Below are 15,213 nucleotides of genomic sequence, written 5' to 3'. Positions count from 1 at the left end.
CTGTAATGATAGAGGCATCGGGCTTCACGTTTATTGTCTAAGGGCTTCTCTATATACAAAGCGACAAAAAGTCCTGTGGCACCTTATAGACTAACAGACATATCGGAGCATGAGCTTTTGTGGGTGAATACCCACTGCGTCAGATGCATGTAGTGGAAGTTTCCAGAGGCAGGTATAAATATGCAGGCAAGAATCAGTCTAGAGATAACGAGGTTAGTTCAATCAGGGACGATGAGGCCCTCTTCTAGCAGTTGAGGTGTGAACACCAAGGGAGGAGAAACTGCTTTTGTGGTTGGCCAGCCAACTACAATATACTCTATATACAGTATTTGTCCAGTGCAAAGCCCTAACATGGACACCCTTCTACCAGTGTAAACCACCTTCTATTGGTTTGCAAGCTAAACTCATAGAAAGAATATTGCACTGGATTAAGCATGTCTATCCAAGCTAGGGGTTTGCACCCATTTACCTTAACTGGTTTTAAAATGATTTGATTGAATCTGTGCACAGCCCAGTTGTCAGGCTCTAGATCAAATGGGCCAGCCTGAGATCTGACAATCTATCTGGGCTCTTTTCTTCTCCTCCCCAAGTGACACCTTGTCAGTGGGTTTGCTCAGGTGTAGCCTGTTCAGATTTTATACCCAAGTCTCTTGATGACGCACAAGGAGAAGAATCCCAGTGTCTCCTTTTTAGCTGTGTTAGCTTGGAGATACTGACCGGTAAAAACAATCAAAAAGGATGAGTTACTGAAATGTGCAACTCTGACTGAGAACCACAACGGGCCAGATTCTCAGTAACGTTCCAGCCCCTCAGCAAAGGGTCCAGGAAACATTTGGATCTGCCCACCTGAGAACTGCCCAGGCATGAGGGAGCTCTCGGCAGGCAGGCAGCCAGCGTAGCCCGTCACTGAGCCACCCCTCACGTGCAGAGTGAAGAGGGTGCATGGCCAGGGATGTGCTGCCCTGCAGTTATTCTCAGCTTCTATATGGTCGCACAGGGACTATAGCCAGCTGGCACAGATTGGAGCAGCCCCTAGGCTGCTTTAACCTACATCAGGGCGCAGGGAAGTATACTCACTTCTGTGCCAAACAGGAACAGAAAATGCAGTCCAAGGAGCAGATCAGCTAAGAAGGGGCCGTTCCAGAGAGTCACTCTTTAGAGTGGAACGACGTATTAAAACAACACAGATTTCTTCTCCCACATTCATGAGAGAATTCCAGCAGATGCACAATGGAGGCATAACTCATATAGTTTCTGTAGGTTGTATAAAACTATCAAAGATCTGTTCAAAGTCTTTTCCCTATCTGTGGTGATCAAGATCAAGGGAACAATAGGTGTTCATTACAACAGATGCTCATTTATAGACTTTAATAATCTCTGTAAATGCTGTGCAAACAAAGATCTCTGTACCCAGGCTGTCTGCCTACGCAGGGCACAGGGATCAGCTCCAAAGTTCACTCTATCCCAGAAAGCAAACAAGGCTCCCAAAGAACAACACACCTGCTACATTCATAGCTCTGAGGCCCAGGGCTTCTGGGTTTAAGCAAACTCTGCAGAGCTGCTACACAGCCATCGCCTATGCGTGGCCTGGTGGGGAGGATTCCTCTCACAGGGCCAGATTCTCTTCTGCATCCAGCTTATGTTGGGTACAGCAGCAGTGGGGAGCTGTCGAGGAGCCAGCAACCTGATCCTCGGCCCAGGCCCATTTTAGTGCAGCCCACTGGTTGTGGCTCCCTAGAGACGATCCACCATCTGGGGATTTGTGCTCTTGCCACTCTCCCTGCATGCCCCTCCTTGCTACTGACATGACTTCGGCCCTGGGAGCTCCAGGGAGGGAGGTATAGGCGACAGCCGTACCAGCTCTGCCTACTGGCAACTCCTCCAGCTGGGGAGTTACTGGCGGTTTCTGCTCCCATTGCACTGTTTGGGCACTGAAAAAGAGTACCGCAGGCCAGAGACTTTGGCCTGAAACATGTATCCTCTCAGCGATGGGCTACTTGGCTGATTAGCAGGTGCTGAGCTGAGGCTCCTGAAGGATGAGCTAAAAACATTTGTTGTTCTGAAGAAAGAGTGACATGTCTCCCTGGAAAAAGATTTGCTGCGTGGAGCTTCTTATGCTACTAAAGAGACTGAGAACAGGGTCACGGCCACTGGGCCTGTGCATTCCCAAGGGCGCTCTCACATCCTGGCCAGCCCAGCCACTCCCGGCAAACAGCCAAGCCGATTGGGGGGGAGGGCGGGGGCACCAGGTATGTTTATTTCTCGGTGTTTACGGATGCCTCCTCTTCCCCAGATTTTCTGACTGAAGATGATATTTACTGCTGCTGCCTCTCCAAGACACTGCTGCACACCTCGACGCCTGTGACCATCGGCTTCTACTGTCCCGTTGGGAGCCGTTTTAATTCGCTGCTTGATAAAATAACAGGTGGGCTCAGGGATGCTTTGGGGTTGCCCCAGGCAGGAGAACTGGCGCTTTCAGACCGGCTAGAATACCTAGGAGGCGCTGGGTGGAGCATGGCAGACTGGCACGAGACAAGCTGCTGGGAGGGAGAGAGGAACACCAATATTCTCCCGCCTGGCCCGGCAGTGAAGGGGTGTGACCTGTACCTGATCCACGGCAGGGCACTGGGAGTGCTATGGGATGCCAGCTCCTAGGTGTCTGGTAGCATGCTCGGAGGCAAGTGCAGTGAGTGGCTCTACAGCAAGGGGCTCTACAGGCCTCAGGGGGTTCCCCAGGATGTGTGCATGCTGCGAGTCGGACTCTGGACTCTGGGCACAAAGGGGCTATTGCCCTGGGCACGGTGGCTTTACCATACAAATGAAACACGATAAACTCAGCCCCTGCCAGGCCCCAGCACAGTCCCTTGCGGCTTCCAACACAGTCCTTTTCCCTGATGCCCTCCTCCTGCTCAGAGCTGGCCTCTGCATCCTGCTGCAGCTACTGCTGGGCGCTGGCCCCCGTAGCCTAGCCCCCATGTCCTCCAGTCCCATCTCCCATGCTGTAGGTTACCCAGCCATTTCCTTCATGACCAGCTGCTCCCTGCTCTACACAGTCGCCAGCCCCCTCTTCAGCCCAGCTCCCCCCGCACTCCCGACCCTTCCCATCCTTTGGAGATTATGGAGCCCTCTGATGGGCAAACGGTAAACAACGGGTTAACACAGTAGTGTCCAGTCATGGGTGGTGGGTGAACCAGCTGTTGGGGCAGGCTAGCTCCCGGCCCCTCCCCTTCTGCCTGAGGCCCCTCCCCCTCCTCTTCTGCCCTCCCTCCCCCACTGGAGCCCAGAGCACTCCACTGTGGATGTGCCCTCCTCCCACCCCCCAGCTCTGGGCCATCTGAGCGCCCGCAGCCCCAGAGCGCCGGGGGCATCCCCAGTGCCCACAGCCCCGGAGTGCTGGGTGGGCGGCACATGGGCGGGGCCACACTGGGCTGTTTGGGGAGGCTCAGCCCCCCCCCCAGCCTATATAGCCACCACCCATGTGCCCAGTGATGAGTCGGCAGCCTTATTACCGTACTAAAGGTGTCCCAGCTCGAACAACTTCTGGTCTGGTGTAACACGTTGTTCTCAGGCAGAAGTCTTTGTACTGATTTAACTACAGTAGAACCTCAGAGTTATGAACACCTCGGGGATGGAGGTTGTTTGTAACTCTGAAGAAAATGTTCTTTCAAAAGTTCACAACTGACCATTGACTTAATACAGCTTTGAAACTTTAATATGCAAAATAAAAATGCTGCTTTTCCTTTACTTTTTCGAGGTTTACATTGAACACATTATTGTGCAGTATTAGCCTCTTTTTTGTGTGTGGTTGACTGCTCAGTTCGTAACTCTGGTGTTCGTAACGCTGAAGTTCTACTGTACATTGGTTTTGAAAGTGTCCATAATGGTAAAACGTAGTTCAGTAAACAGAAGTTATATGTTTATATCAGTGTAAGTGAGGCCATGCTGGGGGAAGTATCAATATAGTTACATCCATTTCTAAAGGAGGTATTGCTGCTTTTTCTGTATCAGTTTCTTTATTGCACTACCAATATAAATGCTTTTAATCAGCTACCAAGTCGCCTTTCAAAATGGGACTTAGGCTCCTCAGTCACTTAGGGCCAGATATAGGGAGGGATAGCTAAGTGGTTTGAGCATTGGCTTGCTAAACCCAGGGTTGTAAGATGAATGCTTGAGGGGGCTGTTTAGGGATCTGGGGCAAAATCAGTACTTGGCCCTGCTAGTGAAGGCAGGGGGCTGGACTTGATGACCTTTCAAGGTCCCTTCCAGTTCTAGGAGATGGGATATCTCCATTAATTTATTTAAAAGGGGGGAGGGATAGCTCAGTGGTTTGAGCATTGGCCTGCTAAACCCAGGGTTGTGAGTTCAATCCTTGAGGGGGCCATTTATGGAATTGGGTCAAAAATCTGGCTGGGGATGGGTCCTGCTTTGAGCAGGGGGTTGGACTAGATGACCTCCTGAGGTCCCTTCCAACCCTGATATTCTATGATTTAGGCACCTAAAGATGCAGATAGGCATCTAGCCCCAAATTTTTACAGATATTTAGTAGGACTGTCAATTAATTGCAGTTAACGCAAGCAATTAATGCAAAGCAAATTAACTAGATTAAAAAATAGTTGCAATTGATTGTAGTTTTAATCGCACTGTTAATAATAGAATACCAATTTGAATTTATTATAAATATTTTGGATGTTTTTCTATATTTTCAAATATATTGATTTCAATTACAACACAGAATGCAAAGTGCACAGGGCTCGCTTTGTATTATATTTGTTATGACAAATATCTGCACTGTAAAAAAGAGAAACAAAAGAAGTAGTTCTCAATTCACCTCATGCAAGTACTCTAGTGTAATTTCTTTATCGTGAAAGTGCAACTTATAAACATAGACTTTTTTTTACATAACCGCACTCAAAAACAAAACAGTGTGAAACTTTAGAGATAATGCTGCCCACTTCCACCATTTTGAAGCACTTGGAGGAGAGGAAGGTGATCAGGAACAGTCAACATGGATTCACCAAGGGCAAGTCATATCTGACCAACCTGATTGCCTTCTATGATGAGATAACTGGCTCTGTGGATATGGTGAAAGCAGTGGACGTGATATATCTTGACTTCAGCAAACCTTTTGATACGGTCTCCTACAGTATTCCTGCCAGCAAATTAAAAAAGTATGGATTGGATGAATGGACTATAACATGGCTAGATTATCGGGCTCAATGGGTAGTGATCAGTTGTCTAGTTGGCAGCCGGTATCAAGCCGAGTACCCCAGGGGTCAGTCCTGGCGCCAGTTTTGTTCAACATCTTTATTAATGATCTGGATGATGGGATGGATTGCACCCTCAGCAAGTTCGCAGATGACACGAAGGTGGGTGGAGAGGTAGATATCCCGGATGGTAGGGATAGGGTCCTGTATGACCTTGACAAATTGGAGGATTGGGCAAAAAGAAGTTAAACAAGGACAAGTGCAGAGTCCTGCACTTAGGACGGAAGAATCCCATGTACTGCTACAGGCTGGGACCAACTGGCTAAGCAGCAGTTCTGCAGAAAAGGACCTGGGGATTACAGTGGATGAGAAGCTGGATATGTGTCAACAGTGTGCCCTTGTTGCCAAGAAGGCTGAAGGCTAATGGCATATTGGGCTGCATTAGTAGGAGCATTGCCAACAGATCGAAGGAAGTGATTATTCCCCTCTATTCGGCACTGGTGAGGCCACATCTGGAGTATTGCGTCCAGTTTTGGGCCCCCCACTACAGAAAGGATGTGGACAAATTGGAGAGAATCCAGCAGAGGGCAACGAAAATGATCAGGGAACTTGGGCACATGACTTACGAGGGGAGACTGAGGGAACTGGGCTTGTTTAGTCTGCAGAAGAGAAGAGTGTGTGGGGGGGGGGGGGGGATTGATAACAGCCTTCAACAACCTGGAGGGGGGGGCCAAAGAGGATGAAGCTCTGCTGTTCTCAGTGATGGCAGATGACATAACAAGGAGCAATGGTCTCAAGTTGCAGTGGGGGAGGTGTAGGTTGGATATTAGGAAACACTATTTCACTAGGAGGCTGGTGAAGCACTGGAATGCGTTACCTAGGGAGGTGGAGGAATCTCCATCCTTGGAGGTTTTTAAGGTCAGGCTTGACAAAGCTCTGGCTGGGATGATTTAGTTGGGGATTGGTCCTGCTTTGAGCAGGGGGTTGGACTAGATGACCTCCTGAGGTCTCTTCCAACCCTAATCTTCTATGGCCTTGTCTACACTTGCAGATTTAGAGTGCCAGGAGTTAAGCCAGCCCTCGGAGACAGCATCAGGGAAAGTGCTTCCATGTGTTCACACTGTCAGCTGCAAGCGCAGTGGCATGGTCACATTTGCGGCACTTGCAGCGGCATTCGGAGCGGTGCATTATGGGCAGCTATCTCGCAGAGCACCTGTTCCCATTCTGGGCCTGAGGCTTGTGGGAGGGCGCGGGGCATCCTGGGTCCTTTCCCAATGTCCCATGATGCATCGCTTTGCATCCCAACAATCCCTGTGCTTCCGTCCACATTTGGCGCCATCTTTCAACGTTTTTTGTACTGCGCGCTCTGTCTTCCCTTTCGGTTTGCGGGAATGGATCCCGAACTGCTGAGGAATAAGCTGATGGGTCTCGCCAGCAGGGCCGGCTTTAGGCTGATTCCCCCGATTCGGGCCCCGCGCCTTTTTAATTTTTTTTACTCACCCGGCGGCGGTCCGTTCCGGGTCTTTGGCAGCATTTCGGCGGCGGGGGGTCCTTCAGTGGGGGGGGAGATGCGGGGGGGGCCCCCCCCCCCCCCCCGAAGTGCCGCCGAAGACCCGGACCGCCGCCAGGTATTCGAATCAGGCCCCACAGGTCCTAAAGCTGGCCCTGCTCACCAGCACGTCACGTTTGGCAGTCGAGTTAATCCTTAAGCTACAAAGTGACAGTGAGGAGTCCGACGATGATGTCGACACGCATAACGCATACGACACGAGATTGCTTGTGGCATTCACGGACATGCTCACCACCGTGGAACGCTGCTTTTGGGCTCGGGAAACAAGCACTGAGTGGTGGGATCACATCGTCATGCAAGTCTGGGATGATGAGCAGTGACTGCAGAACTTTCATATAAGGAAAGCCACTTTCATGGGACTGTGTGCTGAGCTCGCCCCCACCCTGCGGCGCAAGGACACGAGAGCTGCCCTGCCAGTGGAGAAGCTGGCAACTCCAGTCAGCTACTGATCGGTTGCTAACCAGTTTGGAGTGGGCAAGTCTACCGTTGGAATCATGTTGATGCAAGTGTGCAGGGCCATTAATTGCATCCTGCTCAGAAGAACCGTGACTCTGAGCAACGTGCGTGACATTGTGGCTGGCTTTGAACAAATGGGTTTCCCTAACTGCGGAGGGGCGATAGATGACACGCATATTCCAATTTTGGCACCAGACCACCTAGCCTCCAAGTACATAAATCAGAAGGGGTATTTCTCGATGGTTCTCCAGGTGCTTGTGGATCACCGTGGGTGTTTCACGGACATTAACACAGGCTGGTCTGGAAAGGTGCATGACACATGCATCTTTCGGAACACTGGCCTGTTCAGGAAGCTACAAGCCGGGACTTTCTTCCCGGACCAGAAGATCACCGTAGGGGAAGTCGAAATGCCCACTGTGATCCTTGGAGACCCCGCCTACCCTTTAATGCCATGGCTCATGAAACCCTACACAGGGAGCCTTGACAGCAGCAAGGAGCGGTTCAACAACAGGTTGAGTCAGTGCAGAATGACGGTTGAGTGTGCGTTTGGCCATTTAAAGGCCCGCTGGCGCTGTCTGTATGGGAAGCTAGACCTGGCCGATGACAACATCCCTATGGTTATAGCTGCGTGCTGTACCCTCCATAACATTTGTGAAGGGAAGGGTGAAAGCTTCACTCAGGCATGGACCACTGAGGTTCAACGCCTGGAGGCTGAATTTGAACAGCCAGAGACCAGGGCTATTAGAAGGGCCCAGCACGGTGCCGTAAGGATTAGGGATGCCTTGAGGGAGCAATTTGATGCTGAAAGCCACCAGTAATGTTTGGTGCCCTGCACGGGAGTAAAGTACAGTGGTTCCAATGTTAGTAGGCATCTGTGTTTGCTATGTATGATGCACTGACTAGCAGTGCCTGTTGCTTTCCTGGGCTATGTTATCTTTGGGGCTACGTCTTCACTACAGGGGGGGGTCGATTTAAGATACGCAAATTCAGCTACGCGAATAGCGTAGCTGAATTCGACGTATCGCAGCCGACTTACCCCGCTGTGAGGACGGCGGCAAAATCGACCTCCGCAGCTTCCTGTCGACGGCTCTTACTCCCACCTTCGCTGGTCGAGTAAGAGCGTCGATTCGGGGATCGATTGTTGCGTCCTGACGGGACGCGATAAATCGATCCCCGAGAGGTCGATTTCTACCCGCCGATTCAGGCGGGTAGTGTAGACCTGCCCTTAGTTAATGCAATAAAGAATGTTTCCAAAACCAAAAAATTCATTTATTGAAAAGAAACACAACTGCTGGAGAAACACACATGGCATGACACATCTGTGCTGTGTGGGAGAAGAGAAGAGGGCGGGGTGGGGAACAGAACAATCACAGATTTGCGTATGTCCTGTTATCATATTCAGCCTTCCTGTCTGGAGTGTCGTCGTGCAATGAGTGTTGCACTTCAGGCTGGCTAAAATGCATAGTGATGGGGGTTGAGTGCAGTGGGTAAGGGTCGTAGTTTGCAGGGCTAGGCGGTGAAGGTATAGGTGTTGGAAGCAGCTGGTGGCTATAAGAACCCGGATGTTGGGGAAAGTGGGTTGGCGGTGACATGGGGGCGCAAGGGAAAGAGTTTTGGGATAAAGGCTGCAGGGTGGGGGGCGGGCGCAGATCTGCTCCGTATGCAGTGCTGTGAGCGCCTGCATCAAGTCCGTTTGGCGCTCCATAATGCTTAGAAGCCGCTCTGTGGTTTGTTGCCGGTGATCCGCATTCTCCTGGCAGACCCTCCTTTCGGTCTCCCGCCACTCCTGTACTTTTTGATTTTCAGTAAGGGACTGCTGCCAGGGCCGGCTCTGGCTTTTTTGCCGCCCTAGGCAAAAAAGCCACCCGCCGCCCCCCCCCACAGCGCGGCAGGGGAGGGCACCGAGCCCGGCCGCGGGCCCGCAATCCCTGACCGGCCAGAGCGCCGGGGGGAGGGCGGCGAGCCCGTCCGGGGCCCCGCTCTTGGGCCGGAGCGCCCCACCCTGCCGCGCCGCCCCCCTCCAGGCGCCGCCCCAAGCATATGCTTGGTGGGCTGATGCCTGCAGCCGGCCCTGACTGCTGCATGACTTCATGCAGAAGGTCCTCCTTGCTTCTTCGCAGCGGCTTCCTGAGTCTGTGCAGCCTTTCGGCCGTTGATAACAAGGACGGCTGGATCTCAAGGTTGCATTTGTAAAGCCAAAATGCAACATTTAACAGAGGCAGCATTGTTCACACTAGACAGAGCAATGATTCGGCCGAACTTAAAGACAAGCACAGTGCACACAATAACACAAACTGCCTGTCCCAAGGCGAGCGCACATTGCCCACAAGAGCCCCGAAATGGTGAGTAACCACAGGGGCAGGGGGGACTGATTGTTCCAGGACCGTACTGTTCTCTGGGGTCTGTGCCTTGGGGAGAGCCAACAGCTGCAGGGGGCCCCTCTACTGAACACTGTCCCCACATTTTCCACAGGATGGGTTAGTTCTGGAAGATAGCTCACTGCTGAGGGTGACCTGGGAAGCAAGGGAGGGCCTTCTACTACAATGCGGCTTCTGCCCTGGCCCATATTCAGCTTGCCTGTGTGCAGCAATGGTCGCCCCACCCCTCCCGGCACACTGGCGTGGACATGTTAGCCTGACTGGGACAAGGAGCACGGCAGCTCTGCCAAGGAACCTGCGCAAGCGGATTGCCCAGCTTCTGCATGAGACCTTCAATGAGATCACTGAGGCCGATTACCGCGATGTGCGAGACTACACCAACGCCCTATTCCGCATCTAGGCATGCACACAGCCCTAACCCTCCTCGCCCCAAGAGCCTGCACCCAACAACTCCCTTCTCAAAATCAAAGCCGCTTACCAGGCCCCTCCTCTGCTGTTTGCTCTTCCCCAAGCGCCGTCCGCTGCGACTGGCTACCTTCCTCCTGGCTGCAGGCATCTAGGGATGCCGGGCTGTCCTCTGGCTCTGGGCCCCCCTCCTCCTCAGCACCCTCGCTCCCGCTTTCCTCCTCCTGCCTTGTTGCACTCTGGGCTGCCACGGCCTCTGAAGTGTCCATGGTGCTCTTCGGAGTGGAGGTGGGGTTGCCCCCAAGTATCTCGTCCAGCCCTTTGTAGAACCGGCAGGTTGTGGGGGCAGCACTGGAGCGGCTGTTTGCCTCCTGCCCTTTGTGGTAGGCGTCTCGCTGCTCCTTCACTTTAATCCTGCACCGCACTGCGCCCTGGTCATGCCCCCTTTCTATCATGGCCCTTGATATCTGCCCATAGGTATCGTAATTCCTACAGCTGGAGTACAGCTGGGACTGGACAGCTTCCTCCCCCCAAACACTGATGAGGTCCAGCACCTCGCCATTGCTCCATACTGGGGATCACCTGGCACGTGGAGGGATGGTCACCTGGAAAGATTCGCTGAGAGCACTCCACGCCTGGCTGAGCAAACAGGAAGGGGACTTTCAAAATTCTCAGATAATTTAAAGGACGGGTCTGATGGTTGGTCACCTGAGGGCAGAGCAGTAGACTTCAAAGTGATGACCAGAGTGGCTAGAACAGGCATTGTGGGACACTTCCTGGAGGCCGATCAGAGCGCATTAATAGACCAGAGCGTCCACACTGGGGCGCAGAAAGCTCTATGCTTCTCATGGAGGTGGATTACCAGGGGCGCTCCAGCCGCGGAGTCCGGGTGCTCTACGTGCCAGTGTGGACACCTCAGGAGTTAGGGCACCCGGGGCTGATTTAATGCGCTCCAACTTGCAAGTGTTGACAAGCCCTATGAGTCTATGATTCTTATTTCCAATGTCACCTGAAAGTGAGAACAGGCGTTCATACGGCATTGTAGCCGGCTTGCAAGGTATTTACGTGCCAGATATGCTAAACATTTGTATGCCCCTTTGTGCTCCCACACACAGACAGCTAGTGAGCTGGCTTGGTTAGGTTAGTGCCGTCACAGCGTATGTTCTTCCTGTCCAGTTAGAAAGGTTCAGGGATGTTGCAGTCTCTGACAAGGGGGCTGAACAGAGAAAGGAGGTAAGCGGGGGGGTGGCCTGCCGTTCGCTCCGAGGGCGGCAGTCAGGCCGCTTTTGGCGGCACGCCTGCGGCAGGTCCGCCGGTCCCGTGGCTTCAGCGGCGGGTACGCCGAAGGGACGGGACCGGTGGACCTCCCGCAGGCGTGCCACCGAATCCGCTGGACCGGCAGACCTCCCGCAGGCGCGCCGCCAAAGGCGGCCTGACTGCTGTGCTTGGGGCAGCAAAAAAGCCAGAGCCACCCCTGGAGGAGGTTACTCGGACACTTCGCATGAGGAGGATTGTAATACATAACTAAAAGTCCCCCAAACACCCTGTGATAAGAGTCAGGTGACAATCACAGCCCCCAATCTCTCTGGGTTTTTCCGTGATTTTTGTTTCAACCTGCTATATTCTGCAAATTCTCTGTTTTCATTTATAGAAAGGAACTGTGTTCTGCCTTCTTCACTGCCAGGATCCCCATGGAAACTACTGGGCAGCTGCCTTCCAGCAATCTGTCCCCAAACATATCACATTTCAGCAGCAAAGACAGGAGCCCATCCCACCATTCTCACCTGAATAGAATGCACATTTCAGAGCTATATGGGGCCGTGGACATACTATGCTGGGACCCAGCTCCTGGAGACTTCCAAGTCTTTCAATTTTCACTCAGGCAAATACTCACTGGAGTCCAAGACTCCAGGATCTCATGCATTACATGCAATTTCCTCAAAAGCAAAACAAGGAAGTTAAGTATGAAATAAGCCTCCATTAAAACTCCAGAAAGTCAGGAAACACCATAGTTAAGATTCCAGCAGCAAAGTTAATTCAGCTACTTTGCACACCTGTGAACTGAACACAACGTCCCAGGGACAGTTGCATCCAAGTCATGTCCCCCTGCTCTGCAGTGTGATTCTTTGCGTATGCTGCCCACATGTGCAATGGTGTCGTCTGCTGCCTTATAACATTTCAAGCTCCTGTCTAATTTGCTGCCCACTGCCACACACCAACCCTCCCTGTCACCTTTGGAGTATATGTGTTTGGGATAATTTCCCTGGGATGCACCGGCTGCATCTCTCAAGCGGAATCCATTTGATTTTTTCTGACTCTTCTCCAAATCTCTCTAGGTCCCTTCATGTTATTTCTCTGGCCTCCAAGTTTGCAGAACCTCTCCGTTTAAAATCGTTTGCCATTTTTTCTAATATGCAATGTATCCCCTTTCTCCAGATCATTAATGAAGATGTTAAATTAAGACAGACCAAAGCTAGCACAGATCCCTATGGCACCCTATTAAACAGTTTATTTCAGAGACCCAGTAAGACAACACATCAGGGCCACATGACCTGTTTGGAAGGGCCTCCCCACCTCCCCTTAATGCGACACGGTGCCATACAGCAGGGTAACCAGTTGTTTTTTCTGCTTCTCCAGCCTGCATGCTCAAAGAATCCATTCAGAGAGAAGAAGAGGCGCTGAGAAAATCAAACCAAAAGCCAAGAAGACCTGAAGGTTGGGGCTATTTTCTTCTCCTGTGGTATCTGCTCTTCTACCAGCCAGTGATCACTGAAATCCACCTGAGGAGGGAGAACATTCAGTTCCTCTTCATCAGATTTAGTGCTTGGCAATATGCCGGCAGCGACAAGCTGTGGGCAGGGCTGGTCACCACGCTCTGTCAAAGCATCCGCAAGCACTTTGGTGCCCTGCCTTTGAGCTTTTACCACGTGATGGGGAAAAGGCCCAGATTTGCCTCTGGCTTTAGCCAAGACGAATGGCTTCTCAACAAGCGGACCTGCCTTACATTAGGAGGCCTCGTGTTTGTCCTAGTGGCCGGCGTAAGCCTGCTCTCCGTGGCGATCTTTGTTCCAGGAATAAAAGACGGCAGTGCGTTAAAGGTCATTGGCAGTGCTACCACTGGCCTGTCTGGATCAGGAATATTAGTGACTGTTTTCTCTGTGGTTAAGAACATGGTTATCAGCCAGAAGCAGAAAATTGAGAAGATGACAGACAGTGAGAAGTTTAGCAGTCACCTAGGCTTCATGAGCGAAGTGAAGAAGGAAATTGAGATGCTGACCAGCTTTGTGTATTACATGGAGATCTATCAGAGGCGGCGGCTGCGCATAGTGCTGGAGATCACCAGTTTGGATATGTGCTACCCAGAGAGGGTCGTTGGGGTTTTGAACGCAATAAACACTTTGCTCTCGGACACTAACGCCCCATTCATTTTCATCCTGGTGATAGATCCCAGCATCATTGCGTCGTGTTTGGAACAAACCAGCTGCATGAAAGGAATGGCCGACAACGGGTACCTGTTCCTGAACCGCACGGTGACTTTGCCTTTTTCAATACCAGAGATGGGCACAAAGTCCAAACTGCAGCATTTGCAAGACGCTGTCCAGAGCCGGGAGGACCTGATGTACAAAATCATCACGAAAAACATGGAAAGGGGAGTCAGGAACGTCAAGGGGAAAATGATAAAGCTGGTGGATATGGAGATGTCCAGTGAAATGGACCAAAGCCAAATCGATGCTCAAGCTGTGAGGTATATTCATGAAGCATTTCATGCTCTGCACAATGACACTGATTGTCTCTATAAATACATTCCGGATAGCATTATTCAAATGAAAAGGATAGTCAACACAATTCCCATCACCATCAGACTCATGCTGCAGCAGAACATTATGAGACATACAATGTCTCCAAGGTCCGTGGCTGCATGGGTGGTCATGGCTAATCAATGGCCATGCCGCTTGAGTTGGGTGTTGCAGTGCCTTGAGGACAGGCAGCAGATTCGACCAACAGAGGAGTTCAGGAACCAGTCCTTATGGGGAATCTTCGTGGAAAACTGTAAAGAGCTGTACTCCATGCACAAAGTCCTCCAGAATATCTTGGCCTTGGATGGGGACCCAGAACTCTTTGGGAATTTTTTGTCTAATGATTTTCCTTTCACAGTACAGGAGGCCAACACCTTTCTAAAGTCCACAATCAATCTGGACCATTCAATAAGGCATAAATTGGGACTAATACGAGGAGTTAATTCACTGAATAAGGCAAATGATACAAGCGTAACTAAGTCTTCAGTTAAGACTGGCCTGGTGTCTACGGGTGTGCAGTGTTCTGGTATAGAGGAATGCAGTTAAACAATTGAAAAGACTTCAGTTATTTGCCTGAGAAAGGAAAAAAGGAAGAAGTTACCATCTATAAACTGTTGAATGATTCAGTGAAAATCACTCTGGTGCTTCTACTGACTAAATTTGCAGCTCCCCTCACTTAGGTAGTTAAGTCAAAACTACTTAAATGCTGCCAGCTCTCATGTTTGAGGGTACACAGTGCTTATCTGAGCCAAAGTAACAGACTAAGACCTCATTTTTAAGAGAGTCTTAGCCTGGCCTCTGACATTGCAGGCCCACATAATTGTGGCCTCATCTCAGCACAGCGATTCTAACTACCTGCTTGCTGGCTGCAGCCACGTAGCTAAAGCCAACATTTTTTGGGGTGCTCAACTTTAGGTGTTTTAAGCTGGGCACCCAAAACTTGAGGCAGCAAAAGTCAGGGCCCATTTTTGAAAACGTTTCCCTAAATATTTAAGTGCAATAGAATGTCACTCACAATTCTTGTCACCCACAAAATTGCAGATGTAAATTTGGAAGCAAGTTTTCAAAATCAGTCTCTAGACAAACACCAATTGTTTCCTCTAGTACAGTGGTTCCCAGACTTGTTCCGCTGCTTGTGCAGGGAAAGCCCCTGGCGGGCCGGGCTGGTTTGTTTACCTGCCGCGTCCGCAGGTTCGGCCGATCGCGGCTCCCAGTGGCCACGGTTCGCTGCTCCAGGCCAATGGGAGCTGCTGGAAGCGGCGGCCAGTACGTCCCTCGGCCCGCACCGCTTCCAGCAGCTCCCATTGGCCTGGAGCAGCGAACCGCGGCTACTGGGAGCCGCGATCGGCCGAACCTTCGGACGCGGCAGGTAAACAAACCGGCCCGGCCCGCCAGGGGCTTTC

General features: G+C 51.4%; 1 protein-coding gene across 1 annotated transcript; it reads left to right on the top strand.

Annotated features, from left to right (window-relative positions):
* The first annotated feature begins 2,289 nt into the window (after window positions 1–2,289).
* On the top strand, window positions 2,290–14,356 carry NKPD1 (NTPase KAP family P-loop domain containing 1). The gene is made up of 2 exons (XM_026646122.1): window positions 2,290–2,425; window positions 12,651–14,356. Exon 2 carries the CDS (start codon window positions 12,656–12,658, stop codon window positions 14,354–14,356), a length of 1,701 nt encoding a protein of 566 aa, XP_026501907.1. The 5' UTR covers window positions 2,290–2,425; window positions 12,651–12,655.
* Window positions 14,357–15,213: the final 857 nt, after the last annotated feature.

The sequence above is a fragment of the Terrapene carolina genome, unplaced genomic scaffold (genome assembly GCF_002925995.2).
Source record: "Terrapene carolina triunguis isolate 2854851 unplaced genomic scaffold, T_m_triunguis-2.0 Scaffold34084, whole genome shotgun sequence".
NCBI classification, from domain to species: Eukaryota; Metazoa; Chordata; order Testudines; family Emydidae; genus Terrapene; species Terrapene triunguis.
Note: the sequence above shows the minus strand (reverse complement) of the source record. Positions and strands in the feature narration are given on the sequence as shown.

What these genes read in the sequence shown, in the direction of transcription:
- NKPD1 (XM_026646122.1), top strand. Translation starts at nt 12,656, where the DNA reads ATGCTCAAAGAATCCATTCAGAGAGAAGAAGAGGCGCTGAGAAAATCA.